This window comes from Fulmarus glacialis, unplaced genomic scaffold (assembly GCF_000690835.1).
Source record: "Fulmarus glacialis isolate BGI_N327 unplaced genomic scaffold, ASM69083v1 scaffold11843, whole genome shotgun sequence".
Lineage (NCBI taxonomy): Eukaryota > Metazoa > Chordata > Aves > Procellariiformes > Procellariidae > Fulmarus > Fulmarus glacialis.
Window position 1 is genome coordinate 182,882 of NW_009202348.1, and position 14,556 is coordinate 197,437.

Sequence of the window (14,556 nt, forward strand, 5' to 3'; positions counted from 1 at the left end):
AGCAATGAAGCTAGTGGGGCTCAAAATTTTAGGACCAGGAAAGCCCTTACCAATATTTCCTGCTTCACACAAAGCTTTTGCATGGGAACACAAGGATACTAGGTACAAGCTACAGTAATGCACAAGGCCAACTGAAATCCACACTTTGTTCCTCCAAAGTCAGGCTTAAGAGAGGAAACTTTAGAGCAGCCTTCAACTGAAACAGATTTATCATTGACTCAAACAGCAGGAACAAAACTCAAAGATCCAGGAGATTTTTCTAGCCCCTTGCTTCCATGATTGCTCTGAGAAACAGCTAGTTTGGAAAAAACTCCCCCCCCGCCCAGTTTTATTGCTGACCATGACATTACATGGTGTGGAATATCCCTTTGCTCAGTCCAGGCCAGGTGTCCTGGCTGCGTCCCCTCGCAAACCTCTTGCACATCCCAGCCTAATCACAGGGGACAGTGAGAAAGACGGCCTTGATGCTGTGCAAGCACTGCTCAGCAATAGCTAAAATACTGGTGCATTATCAACACTGTTTTGGTCAGATCTAAAGCACAGCACCATATGGGCTCTTGCAAAGAAAATTAACTTGATCCCAGTCAAACCCAGTCCATCAGTGAGTGAGCACAGCAGTAACAGGCTGCCTCCTGCAACACTTAGAGGTGTTCAAATATGCTTTTTTTTTTTTTTTAAATTAAAAGAAATCCACAAAGGCAGCAAGCAGTCAGAAACCTCCCTTGCTATGAATGCCAAAGTTGTCTTTAGTTAAGCACTGGCTTGGAGGCTTAGCTAGGAAAGGCTCTAAGATGTGTTCCATGGCAAGATGGAAGTGCTCCCACAAAACTACACACAAACCTCTGTAGTAAGATGGCCTGCTACCTGCCAAGTGTCATATGTAGTGCAGGTGGGTGGACAGGTGCTAGTATACTGAAACAAATGTTGTTTTCCTTTCGCATCTGATTTGGGAAAGCCTGTTAACACTTTCCCAAACTTCTCCCCTTCCCTTCTGAACAGCCAAACACTGCACAGCCCAGTAGACACTCAGGAAATGCCGTTTCCACCTCCCTCACAGGATTTGCTTGGAAAAAAACAAACAAAATTTGGAAACACCCACCATAAGTTAGATCAGACAAAAGACACTAAAAAAATTGTTAGTGATAATCATGTAATCTATAGGGGCTTTGCTTGCTCAGATAGCCAGGTATCTTGGCAAAAGGGATGGGGGGTGGGATTTCCACTCTGACAAAACGACACTCACTCATCAAAATAATTCTAGTACAGACCCAGCCCAGATCTTTGCCATAGCAACAAACACTAAACGCATTAAGTAGTTAACTAAGTTTGTTATCTAGGACAACATGTTCTCTTTACATTTCAGTCTTGGAAATTTAAAAAAACAAAAATCAATATATGCAACAAACTCTTACCTTCTCCACATCCTCTGCCTCAGTTGCTGTATACTGCAGAACTTCACTGGTCTCACTGAAAAGAGAAGAAAATTGAATTCCCCTATACAACTGCTCTACCCATCCTCTCCCTCTGCTCCAAAATAAAGCAGAAATTAAGTTAAAAGGCACAAACACAGAACCAGAGTCACTACAGTTTTTTAGAATGCTTACAGAGTTCTTGCAATAGAATTCCTATTAGATCTATAAGTTGCCTCTTTCCTGGTGGAAAACTGTTTTTAAGGGGCAAATGGCCTGTGGTATCCACATAGTTTGAGTTCAAAAAATAAAAAAAAAATCCCACCTATGAATTTGTTTCCATTTCACTAATGTGGATACTTCCCCAATTACGATTGCCCAATCTATTCGAAGCCAAGTGAAATTTTCAACCAGCCTAACCCAAAACTTCCGTAGACCTTCAATTTTATAACAAGTACATTAATACCTGTGGGTAATTTTTAAGACAAGAATACATTCATTCATCATTATTTACTAAGACTGACCTAACTGAACCAATACAATGCAGGCAGCAGGATCTGTAAGTAGAAAAACATTTAAAACAGGTAATAGCTTCTTGGTTACAAGATTGTTTTCCTATTCATACAGCAGCCTTCATAGAAAAGTCACTTGCAAAGCAGTTCCACAATAGGAGCTCCTATATGAACATTTTTCACTACTACATACGCACAGCTGCCCTCAGTAACAGTTGTTCCCAAACCTGCTCCAGCTGCCCTGGAAGACCTTTCCTTTAGCTAGCAAAACTTCAGAGAAAATAAAATGGAAGCCCAACGTGCACAGTATATCAGACAACACACAGCAAAGCTGAAGAGCACGTAGAAGAATTTGCAGACTTTTTGCTCAGCACAATGGCTTCCAAATTTAATCAGGGTTAAGGCTGGCAATCTAAACAGTGTTGCTGTAAGCAGTCACAGTATCAAAAGAACTTATTAACGGCAGCAGTCCAAACTAGTTCCTCATCTGCATTAACACTGGTCAGTCAAAACAGCTCTGGTAAAAAAGTTCATTTACAAAATGCCTTTTATTCTTACGAACCCCCAAGCTCTTACAGTCAGCCATTCAACTGGTGCTCCTAGTAGGGGAACTACTTAAAGAGTTTGTTCTCAACTTGAGAACAAAGCATGAAGCCTCACACGACTCTTCAGTCACAGAAAGAAAATAAATGGCTCCTTTCAAAGGGAGCTGCTGTGACAGTGTAGCATGCATACTCACATCTTCAGTATCAACTGTCAGTAATCAAAGGGAGAGGTCAGACTTCACCAGTCTTATACTGACAACTGCATTAACAATGCAGATCAAATCACTTGATACTCTGCAGATTATTAAGGCTTTCATTAAGAGAAAACAGCTGCTCAGTGGAAGCAGTATTGGATATGAAAGGAATCTTAGGGCTTTGGTCCAGGAAAAGAAAAATCAAACGAAAAACAAAAGCTGTCTGTTCAAAATCACGAGGTAGTACCTGCCACAGCACCAGGCTCACAAATCACTATCAAAAGAAACATTAAAAGACATTCATAAACATGTCAGACTAGAAAGGAAGCACCAATTTTAAGATAGCCAAATATTCACTGTCAAACACACCACTTCAAGCAGCATCAAGTTGCTCCAATTAAATGGATCAAGATAACAGGAATTTTGCTAAGTAACACACTGGACTATTTCCCTGCTGCTTTTCAAGAAAAGCAAGAAAACAAGCAAACATAAGCTTGAACATGGAAAGTCTATAATAACTCTTATTAGCCTGTCTGAACCAGATTTTGGTCATCCTCAAGAGTTAGGGAATCAAATACTTCTTAGTCTGCCTAGATACTAAAAGCCAGGCATGAATATAGTTCACTGCATCACTCTGCAAGCCAGCAAACAGTTAAAGACAGTTGAAGCTTCTGTATATTTATCCAATGTACGAGCCATCAGTGAGGTCCAGAGATGCGCAAAGCTGAAGTCTCACACATTCACAACTCCCCCACATCAATGGGACAGAGACATCCTTCTTCAGACCCGAGCACAAAGATTGATCTGACAAGCTATTGTAAGTCCATCTGCTGATGAGGATGCCAACTGGAGTGTTTGCTTAACAAGCGTACTGACCATGTACAGATAAAGGGGAAAAAGTTGAAATCACAGCAGGACCTAGGATTTAGCCTCACTAAACACCACGGTATATTCCTGGGGCTCGATTTGATCCAAAGAACAAATAGCATTTTTCTCCTCACCAGTAAATTCGAAACAGTTTTGCCCTCAGGGGGATGACAGTCCCAAGGCTTCCCAACCTCCTTCTCCATCCTTAGCCCCCCTTTCCTTCTGAGAGCCGTGTGATGGCTGCTAACCTGTGGGGGACACACTGGGAGGCAGCTGACCATACATCACACCAACAACTTCTGCCCTCTATGAATGACAAGCTCAATACAAAGTTATTCAGTTCAATTGCTGACAGCACAATTATACTGATTTACCCCGGGAGATGAAGCAAGAAAGCCAGGGGAAACAAGCAAGCTACAATACACCTGAAGATTTACTTTGACTTAAATGTAGCTCAATAATCAGCTTCATGCACACACTGAACCTTGCACGATTACAGATCGTTTTGATGTTAAGTAGGCCTGGCTCTGTGACCTTTAAGAGTTTCCCTTCCAGAAAGCTATTTGTTTATGAGGGACCAAAACTGCTTACATTCACGTGCTTTTAGATTTTTAGGACAATTTTATTTTTGACAGAGCTCTTTTATAAGAATTGGGATAGCTGGCAAACTGTAATAGTCTCATCTCAGTGCACACATTCTTGCTTCTCAGCTAGAGAAAGCCAGGGGAGCCCAGAGAAGAGCACCTTTAGCCTCTCAGAGCAGGTAGTAGTGCAGTCTTTATTTACCAGCACCAACAAGTCCATCAAATCCTTTTCAAATGTGGAAGGCTATCAGGTGTATGCCTCACGAGGTGGTGAAAGAGAACTAGAAAAGGGAACAGTCCCTTACCTGCAGGCCTTTCTCCTCTCCCTCCATACCACTATCCAGAAACTAGTCAAAGCTATCACAACTGAAAGGAGTTTTTAGGAGAGAAAAATTCCAAACTTTCCAAAAAGGCCTGAGAAAAGCTTATATTGCATCACACTCTCCTTAGGTCACACAAACACACAGCTATAGCTATGGCATTTTGGACATCACTCCAAGAAAGCACTCCAACCACTGCTGCAAGCTAACAGAAAGAAAAGCAAAGGTGTCGACGCCAAACACATACAGAATACTGTCAGAAAGGGAGACAGAACTTGGTTTTGCAGAGCAAACAGACCACATTCCTGGCTTTGCTCCTGAAGTGCTCTTTTAACTAAGAAAAAGTTTATGCTTCCCTGTATTTGACTCCATGACAGCAAAGTTGCAATGCCCCAAGACAGCAGGATGAAAAAACATACTGCAGATCAGGGCTCATTAGCTTTGCAACATATTAGGTAGGTCAATTAATGAAATCCAATGAATTTACTACTGTACACCACTCCACCCACTCTGAATCTGTTAAGAGTCAAAAACCATTGCTTTATAAAGCTAACACCTAAAAAGACTTCATTTTTAATCTTCCAATATTCTAACACTGGCATCAGGCTTCTCAGATGCCAGAGGTAACTACACACAAATGTACATAGTTGTTATGCCATGGATGCAATACCCCATCATTAGAACATAATATTGTACCACATAGCACACAGAGGATTTCTCACATGACATGATTTTATTTGCTTATATTGGCAGAGATTTTAGAATTTGCACATATTTTTACTCAAGACTTAACACACAAAACATTTTGGTTTGCTAACCTGATCTCTGGTAAGAAGGTTTTCTTGTAAGCATCCTCAATGTTCTGGAGATACAAAGGAGACACCTTTTTCTCATATGGCTAAAACAAAGAGAAAACAATGTTGTGAAATGAGTTTTCTTCTCTTCCCACCAGCAGAAATTCCAGCCTAAGCAGAAGGCACTGCCAACAGCTCACTCTTGTATTAGTGGTCAAACATCCAAGTGAACCACATACACATTAATGAAAGTTTCAAGAATTAGAACATTTGGAGTGTTTAGAATTTCTTATGTGGCATTAAATATCTAGACTACCCCAAGGAACAAGTCAGTCTGCATTAATCACTGCTTTGCCCTGTACTATTATGTCCATGGTTTTAAAGATTAGCCATATGAGCAAGATTCTTCTGATACACTAGTGAATCCAGAAAGAAAGGGAAAGGCAGGTTAAACAGAAGAATGTAAAAGCAAAAAACTTTCTTCCAATTTATTTCAGTTTGTTACAGGAATCACCTCATTTTCCCTGAGTTCAAATAAACTAAGAGAACCATACATCAACAGCCTCAAAAAGATTAGCTTTCCAAGGACTGATCAAACCTAGCTACCTGCACATTCAAGGAAGTTGTATATAATCATCCAGAAAATAGGAGAAGATTGTCTGAGTCTGCCTTTTCAACAAGAGGGCCAACATGCATCCATTTCCACAGTTTCAGACAAATGCATGGGCAACCATCCACTCCAACCACCCACTCCAAAATCTTTCTTTGAAATTTCATGGATATCATACCTGCTATTAAATAGTTCATCTTCCGCACAGTGTACTTTAATGCCATATTTGCAAAATGCCAGGAATTTCTCTAATCTACCATGTGTTCCTTCAGTTCAATCCTAAAATTAAATTACATTTCCTGCTTGAAATGTTCATCCAAGATGCCTATTATGTTGGAAGGATCTGTGTCTCTGCTTGTTGGGCCCACTGGAGGGCTTTTCTTTTTCCAGTGCCCTGCAACAGCACCGCGCTGAATACCAATGAAACACTCCATCTGCTGAGAAGAGCAGAATTCCCAAAAATACCATCCCCAAACAAGCACTAGTGTTCAGCAGTGCCACTGCCCCAAGGAAGTTACAAGTTACACCAGCAATTTCTGCCAGAAGGTCTCAAAAAATGCCGCTGACCTTTATGCTCACAAGGGCAAAGAACACACAGGTTCCCACGATACATTAAGAAGCTTCCAATTCTGTCACTGAAGTTGCTAAAACAAAAAAGCTATAGTTTTCCTATACAAAAGTATCTTGTTCATTAAAGCACAGAGGCACGTTCAGTCATGGCCTAAACTGCTGGAGGGCAGAAGGGGAGAATCATTCGACCAGCAGACTAAGCAACTCAGGCCACGCAGATCACAAAGCAGCAAGGGCAGCCTTCCATTTACGGCTTTGAAGTCACTTTCCTTCGGCAATCATCAGCCTCCCTCTTAAATAAGGGGGAAACTGCAAACGAAATTCTACTAGCTCACCCCAGCACGCTCACACACACACACATTACTTCGAGAGATGCAGGCATCGCCAAGCATTTAAGAGACCTGAGAATTTTTTAGTAATAAATCAAAGTTTTCTTTGAATCTATCAGGCTTTCCACAGTCAAATACTTCACTTGACCGCGATTTCCCTTAGCCTTTGAACAAGGTACAAGGTAAACATAATTTAATCCTCGTAACACATCTGAGAACAGTTACAAGCACATGTCCAAATATCACAGAAGGGGGAAGAAAAAACCCAAACCGAAAACCTTATTTAGATCAGTCATTATACAAAAGTACCCTACAGCTTTTCTGATCCAAGACTATTTCAATAACCCAGTGATCCAATATGGTGATATAACGAGACAGGTAATTTGAAGACAATGCTACAAAACTAAGCTAATTTTCTGTTCTTTTTAACAGTAGTCTCCATCCAATACCATGACTTAAAAAAAAAGACATCGTGGAGAGAAACTATGCCACCTTCAAAGGATTTTGAGAGCAAAAGTGAGAATGTCCCACAACTGTCAAAGATCAACAATACATTAGAGTCACATATCATGACCTTAGGCTAGATTGAAGTTGCACGAGTGACAAGAAGCAACTGTATTTCTTCTCAACTTTATATTAGATTAGCCAGAAAGCACCCTGGATTTTACATCTTACGGAATACCTACACAAAACTAGTTTTAGGTTTAAAATCGGTGGTTTTGTTGTGTTAACACAAAAGCACCAAGCAGTAATTTTCTTAATTTCAGAAAGTTAACTGAATTTGCTGATCACAAGTGACCCACACATTAATGTCAACACAGGTCTGAAGCAGCAGTCAACTGGGGAAGCTGAAGAAGGGGACAGCCAGTTGGGGCTTCTGGCACTCAAGAAGCACGGATAATCTTAGAGCGTGCTGCAAGAACTGTATTACTGCACACGACTCCTGAAACAACAGCTACAAAGGCCAGTTTTTAAGGGCAGATGATTTTTACAGAGCTTCTCATTACAGAAATGACAGCATACTGATGCAGTCAAAAAAGTTGATTTTTGCTTTTTTTAGAGCAAGCATACCAGAATACCCACACAGTCATCACCAACACACAGTTCTTACACCTCTGAGGACAAAAAGCTTTTCAGAAGCAGAATTCTGCAGCAAACCCCACAGGACTCATGCATAAGGGCATGATTACAACAGACATTAACAGGCAGTAATACTGGCAAGAGATAAAATTACCTCGCCTTTCTCTTGAATCCTCTTCTGCACATCTGGGACAGGTACATCTATGTAAATGGCCAAGTGAGGTGGCAGGAATTCACAAATGCTGATCTCTTTGATCTCCTTGTAGTGATCAAGACCTGTATAAAAAACAAAACGAAACACATTGGAGAGCTAAAGGCAGCCCAGCTGAACACATACACATGTTGCAAATGAGGACAAGTGCAATAGGAACAGCATTAAAATTACAACCTATCAGGTAATGAATCTGCAATCATTTCTTGGGTGTTTTTCCTGAATTTGCTAAACTCATTCTATTTGCAAATAAATCACATCCCCCACCTTTGTATTCGTAGTCTCCTCTTCTTGGCTGATATAGCAATTTTAGGGTACGCTTCTCCTCAAGTAGGATTCAGGAAGTTTTTAGAATAAACAATCTTCCAGAAACAGAAAGTAAAACACAATTAAACTAAGAAGCTACATGCACTGAGATATAAGGATCTAACACCTGTTATATCAAAGAGGGGATTTATTTCCGACTTAAATTTACAGAAACCTACGTTTTTCCTCCATCGTTTAGAGAGAGCCTCTCAAAACATCAGGAAGAGACTGCAGCACTCGGGCCACCTGAGGTGACCACTGGCTGGGGCTGCCTTCTGCCACAGCCTCATACACAAAATAAATGGCCCCATCCTACCACAAAGATGGTAGTGTGGCAAAGGTGGTAATGGAAAAAAGTCACACGCTTCAAGAAGACTTTGCAAGAAGTACTCTATTTCCCACCATCGGGGGAAATCCAAGGATCAGGCAGGCATTTGCCTTGTCCTCCGATGCATACACAAAATCATGCTGAGGTAAAGCAAGTATTTTAAGAGGTCACCAACCCAACAGTGTCCCTCTTCACCTGTATTGGAGGCATACTCTGCACTACTGTTACTCAATAGCTCTGTGCTCCACACAAGCAACAGCAGATCTTCTCTCCAAAAACACAACAACCAGAGTCCACTTTGGAGGACAGGACTGGAGGACCTCACCTTCCCATACAGAAAAATGTATCTGAGAGGAGTTGGTCAGCTCTGTGCAACTGGGTTCTTCTACCACATCAATAACCTAAAGCATTTTTGGGCTAACAGTTGGTGATTAGGAAGCCGTACAGGTTCAGGGGAAGCATTTATTCAAATTTAAGTGGCATGAACAGCACAGGCTCCATTAAACCCAGCTCAAGTGCAAGCTTTCCTCAATAAGGCTCACCAGCTTAGCTAGAAACATAGTGCCGAGCTTTCAAATTCAAACAGTTCGTGAAAAATTTAATGCCCACTGTGCTTAGCACCGCAGTAGGCAGCAGTCAGCAGCACATCTAATCAAGATGTTTGCTGTTGAAGGATTTTGGTACAATCCATTACTTGTTGTTGGAATTTTATATTAAATATAAATTGTGGGTTGCTGGGCTTTGTTTGCCTCACCAACACAGTAAGTGTTGTGAGCAGTAAGACACAGTTCATTATAACCAGCTCTCAAACTCATTCAGCAAGAAGTTGCAACTTACAGCAGGTGTTAAAAAATAAATACATACGTCCCCAATCTAAGCCAAATCAAACAAGACAGTAGAAACACGAGGCAGGCAGGGAAACAATTATCTTCACCTCAGGAGTAGCCAAAATGCCAGATTTGCTAAGAACAGGCAGAAACAAGAATTTCAATAGCAATTTACTGAGGAGTCACCTGATGACTGGGCTTTACAGTTATTTTCTACAGACTTTCAAACTTGTTCAGCTGTAAGTTTGCATGTTTTGGCTGTGGCTGGTCTCCTATATATGTCATGTAACTGCTCCACTCCTAGCCAACGGATGGAGACTCCACACATCTGCCCACAAGGCACTAGCACAGTAACACTGCACCGCTCAGGAGCTCAGCGCCCATAACCCCAAACCACAGAATCACTCAGTCAGAAGGAACATCCACAGATCATCTGGTTCAACCACTCTGCTCAGAGCAGGTGGCTCAGGACTGTGTCCCACAGTGTTCCGAGTATCTCCAGGATAGCGATCCCTCAGCCTCCCCAGGCAATCTGCTCCAGGGTTTGACTACCTTCACAGTAGAAAATGGTTTTTTCTTATAAATGGAACTTCTTGTATTTCAATTGGTGCCCTTTGCCTCTTGTCCTCTCACTAGGTGCCACTGAGAAAAGACTGGTTCCATCCAATACTCCTCTGCATCAAGTATTTATACACATAAATACCATCAGGTATTTATACACATCCCCCTGAGCCTTCTCTTCTCCATGCCAAAAAAATCCCAGCTCTCTCAGCCTCTCCTCAGACATCGGATGCTCTAGTTTCTTAGTGACCTTCATGGCCCTTTGCTAGACTCGCTCCAGTAAGTTCCTATCTTTCTTCAACTGGTCACCCAGAACGGACCTCAATACTCCAGATTTGGTGATCACCTTCCTTGACCTGCTGACACCACTCTTCATCATGCAGCACCCGGGATGCCAGTGGCATCCTTTGCCACAAGGGCAAGTTGCTGGCTCAAATGCAACTTGGTGTCCATCAGGACCCCGAGATCCTCCTCTGCAAAATTTTCTAGACAGTTGCCTCCCAGCATATATGAGTGCCTGCAGCTATTCCTTCCCAAGTGCAGGACTTCGTATTCCCTTTTGTTGAACTTCATGAGGTTACCATCCAACCATTTCTCCAGCCTGTCCAGGTTCCTCTGAACAGCTCTAAAAACATATGGTGTGTCAACCATTCCCCTCCCAGTTTTGCATCACCTGCAAATCTGCTGAGGCTGCACTTTTTCCTGTCATCCATGTTTTAAACCTGGTTCGGCCCCAGTATCCTCCCCTGGGATACACCACTAGTTATTGGCCTCCAGCTGGGCTTTGCACTGCTGATCACAACCCTTTGAGTACAGCAGTTCAGCCACTTTTCAATCTACTACCCACATATCTAACTCAAACTTCATCAGTTTGTCAATGAGGAGGTTATGAGAGACAGCACTGACAGCCTTGCTTAAGGTAAACAATATCCATTGCTCTCCGCTCATCCACTGAGCTAGCCTTCTATGAGGAGCTGACCATCAGGTGTTTAAGTGTGATTTCCTTTTCATAAAACTATGATGACTGTTCTCCACCACCTTCACATCCTCCGTATATTTGGAAATGGCTTCCAGGAGGATTTGCTCCATCGCCTTCCTGCAGATCAAGCTGATGCTGACTGGCCTGTAGCTTCCTGGATCCTCCTCCTTGCCCTTCTTGAAGACAAGAGCAACGTTTGTGTTCTTTGAGATTCAAAAGGGAGCTGGCCATTTAAGGGAAGTAGGCCAAACCCTGTTGACCCATTATTTACCTCCCATCTAATACTGCAAGATCACGGTCTGCCTGAAGGACTTCTAGTCTTAATCAGCATGCTCACCCACATTTCCAGGGAACTACAGGAGTCTCTGGCTGACAGGACACAAGTAAGTAACACACAGAATACATGTTCTTTAACATATAAGCAGAACCAAAGCCTTCAATTAAAACTGGAAGTCTCATGGCTTGAGGTTGGTCCTTGATGCATGGAACAGCAAGGTGCTAAGCACCTTATGAACAACTCTAAATTTTCAAAGGAGTCCATCTTCCAAGCAGGCTCTTTTGTTTCTTTTTTAAAAACTAAACTACCACACTTCTGGCTGAGATTATGGCAGAATAACTTCCTTTTGCATGCAAGTAACTTACATCGCTTGTGGATATAGCCTTGTTTAAACATTGCATCCAGAAATACAAAGTCGCTGTAGGGAGAACGCTCCATCACCACACCTTGTCCTGCAATTGAAAGGAGGTTCCAGTCAGCAACGCTCAAAGAGACTGCTGGCAGCAACATTTAAAGTTAAAGATAGTACTGCTCTTATGGTCAATTTTCCGAGTGCTTTTCTAGAAATTTTAAATAAAACAAAGGAACAAGTTTTTGGCTCACACAAAAGTATCGGATATGTATGCTGAACATGCCTGTCTCACCTATACATATATTCTCCTACTGTGCCTATCACCACAGTAGCTAAGTACTACTATATTTAAGGAGTACATTTACATTTGTGTCTGATACTTTCTGGCATTCACAGCTTTTCATCTTTTTTGGAAAACACTTACTAAAGCACAAGCAACGGGTAAATCAGAGTTGGTATAGGAAATCTTTTCTCACCAGAAGACACTCAAACTATAACAATACCCCCACAAAAACAGGATTTAATGAAATAAAGACTGAACAAAAGACACCATCAGGAACTAAGTCTAGGAAGAGTTTTAAAAAGGCTGTACAACTCACAGCTCTCTTGGTATGTTTAAAATGTCGTTTTGAAAATAATCACCAGGGATTCCCAAATTAAAACTAATGAAATTGGTAACCGGTACATATTTCCTTCACTAGAAATTATACAAGATGCTGTTCTAACAAAATATGCATGGTATTTTTCTAAATGGACTGTTAACCTGCCCTCACTAAAGGGGAAAATATAAAAAGCTTAACAGCCTTTCATTTAAAAATGCAGATACTAGCAAAGCACTTCAGAACAGCTTACTCACAACTTACATTCATAAGTTAATTCAGAAATGAAATTTATTTACTGTGAAATCTAACCTGTGGACAGCAGATGCTCCAACGCATCAGCATACTGTAAAACACGATTACCAAACAGCCAAGCTTGCAGTCGATAAGAGTGTCCATCAGGGCATTTTGGATCATTGTAAAATCTCTCTAGGTTACAGAAACCATTAAATTTCTCAGGCAGCAACGTTCCGTCTCCAGTGATTCTGTCTAAGTAGTGGATGTCCGCTTCTGGGAAATATTTCATTCCTGACAAAAAAGAAACCCACAACTGCACCAATCAAAATAATAAGTTTTGTTCATTCACAGTAAACATCTATTCAGCTCATTTAAATATATAGCTTTACTTTAAACAACACCTGAAAACAGCACAAAATCCTTTGTCAATCACATCACAGAGGGCACACAAACCCTAATTTGAAGTATTGCCACCTTTCACCTCCCCAGTGAGAGTTGAGCTATCGTTCTAAGCAGAATCTTTTTGCCACTGATCTTCTAATCACCTTGATGCTCTGCATACACCCATGCAGAAAATCCTAACTCTCAAGGTGCTCAGTGACTCCACCAGAGCTAGGAGCTCCGCGAGCAAACTGACTTCATTAGAAGTAAAACTTCATTCACAACAAATCGTACTTACACAAGTATCCTGCAGATCTGATAAGCGTCCCGTCCTCATTTCAAACCTCACCAGCATTTTATTATCCCCTTATGTATAAGCCCTCCACATTAACTGTGGCATTGCCCAACTAATAATTTCCTAGTCAAGAATTGCTGGTTTGGTGAACTAACTTTCTTTACACAAGAACGACAATCACACTGTTAAATGCTATTAACTATTACAGAAACAGGGCAAATGAGATGTACCTAGCTTTTCTGCTATTTGTTGTGCAAGCTTGCCCTTCCCAGAAGATAAGTTTCCCTCCACAGTAAAGATTTTGCTGTATTCAGTGAACTTTTTTGTAGCTCTGTCTCCCAACATATAAGCCAGCCAACCATACTGCAAATTCTGCTCGGAGCTGATATGAATTCTTGCCTGAAAGAAAACACAACAACAAAATTAGCATATTTTAGTTTTCTTAACTGAACTAGGCATGCTCAAAGTGCAGCTTTTTCAGACCTTCTGCACATGCAGAAGGATACGCACTCGCACATCTAATACAAGGAATTTTCATATAGTAAACTTAGCACTGCCATTGCAGCTCACCAACTGAAGCAGTGTTTAGGCTGAGCAGCTGTTTATGAAATGCAAGACTGAGAAGACAGAAACCATGAAACAATTTTCAGTGTGTTTAAAGCTTGAAGCAGGGCTGGTCTGCCAGAACTTTGCTCTGAATCTATGACTGAAGCTTCCCAGATTTCCTGAAGGCCACAGACACATGACATGCCCTGCATTCCCAAGGGAGATCCTAGAATAGGCTTTTGTTTGCATTTTTGTTTGTTTGTTGCTGGGTAGAGATTAACATTAAACCCTCTCCCAGTCTCTCAGGAGAGTTACAGCTTCACTTCTGCACAACACAGTTCCTGGAAACAAGTAGAAAGAAATACGCACCAGGCCTGTAAAGCTGAAGGCAGTACCTTACTGAGCCCTGCTCAGCAAAGCCACCCAGAGACCTTGGTAAAAACTAATAAGTCTTATTTTGAGCAACATAGTAACCTTGCTTACATATGTGAGATTTTATTTTTATTTAACGTTCTTCTGCTTCCACCTCCAGAGATCACATTCACAGGCTGAAGGTCACTGGGTCATCACACTCTGGTCTCAGGTATTTACTTGTGCCTCTACCTTAAATCTCGCCTCCTCTCCGAAGGCCCTGCATTCGCCCATTGGGAACGTCCCCTTCTAAGGGGCCGCCCAGCCCAGCCTCCCCTCCGCCGCAGGGCCATCCCCAACGCTTCCAGAGACACGGCCCCTCCAGAGCACAGAAACGCTGCTGGGAGCGGAGGCCGGCTCGGAGGCCCAGCCCCGCTCCTAACGGGCAGGGAGAGTGCGATACCACCACAGCCTGCGCAAGCGGCCAGCCCT

The 14,556-nt window shown here is 41.9% G+C and overlaps 1 protein-coding gene across 1 annotated transcript in view; it reads right to left on the minus strand.

Moving 5' to 3' along the window:
- NDUFA10 (NADH dehydrogenase (ubiquinone) 1 alpha subcomplex, 10, 42kDa) overlaps positions 1–13,560 on the minus strand; it is a 41,033-nt gene extending 27,473 nt beyond the window's left edge. Inside the window, exons 1-6 of the mRNA XM_009574255.1 lie at positions 13,398–13,560; positions 12,567–12,782; positions 11,669–11,755; positions 7,969–8,090; positions 5,250–5,329; positions 1,413–1,467 (exon numbers count right to left, since the gene is read on the minus strand). Of these exons, the coding sequence (XP_009572550.1) occupies positions 1,413–1,467; positions 5,250–5,329; positions 7,969–8,090; positions 11,669–11,755; positions 12,567–12,782; positions 13,398–13,512 (675 nt within the window). The 5' untranslated portion in view covers positions 13,513–13,560. The remainder of the gene's footprint in view (positions 1–1,412; positions 1,468–5,249; positions 5,330–7,968; positions 8,091–11,668; positions 11,756–12,566; positions 12,783–13,397) is intronic.
- Positions 13,561–14,556: the final 996 nt, after the last annotated feature.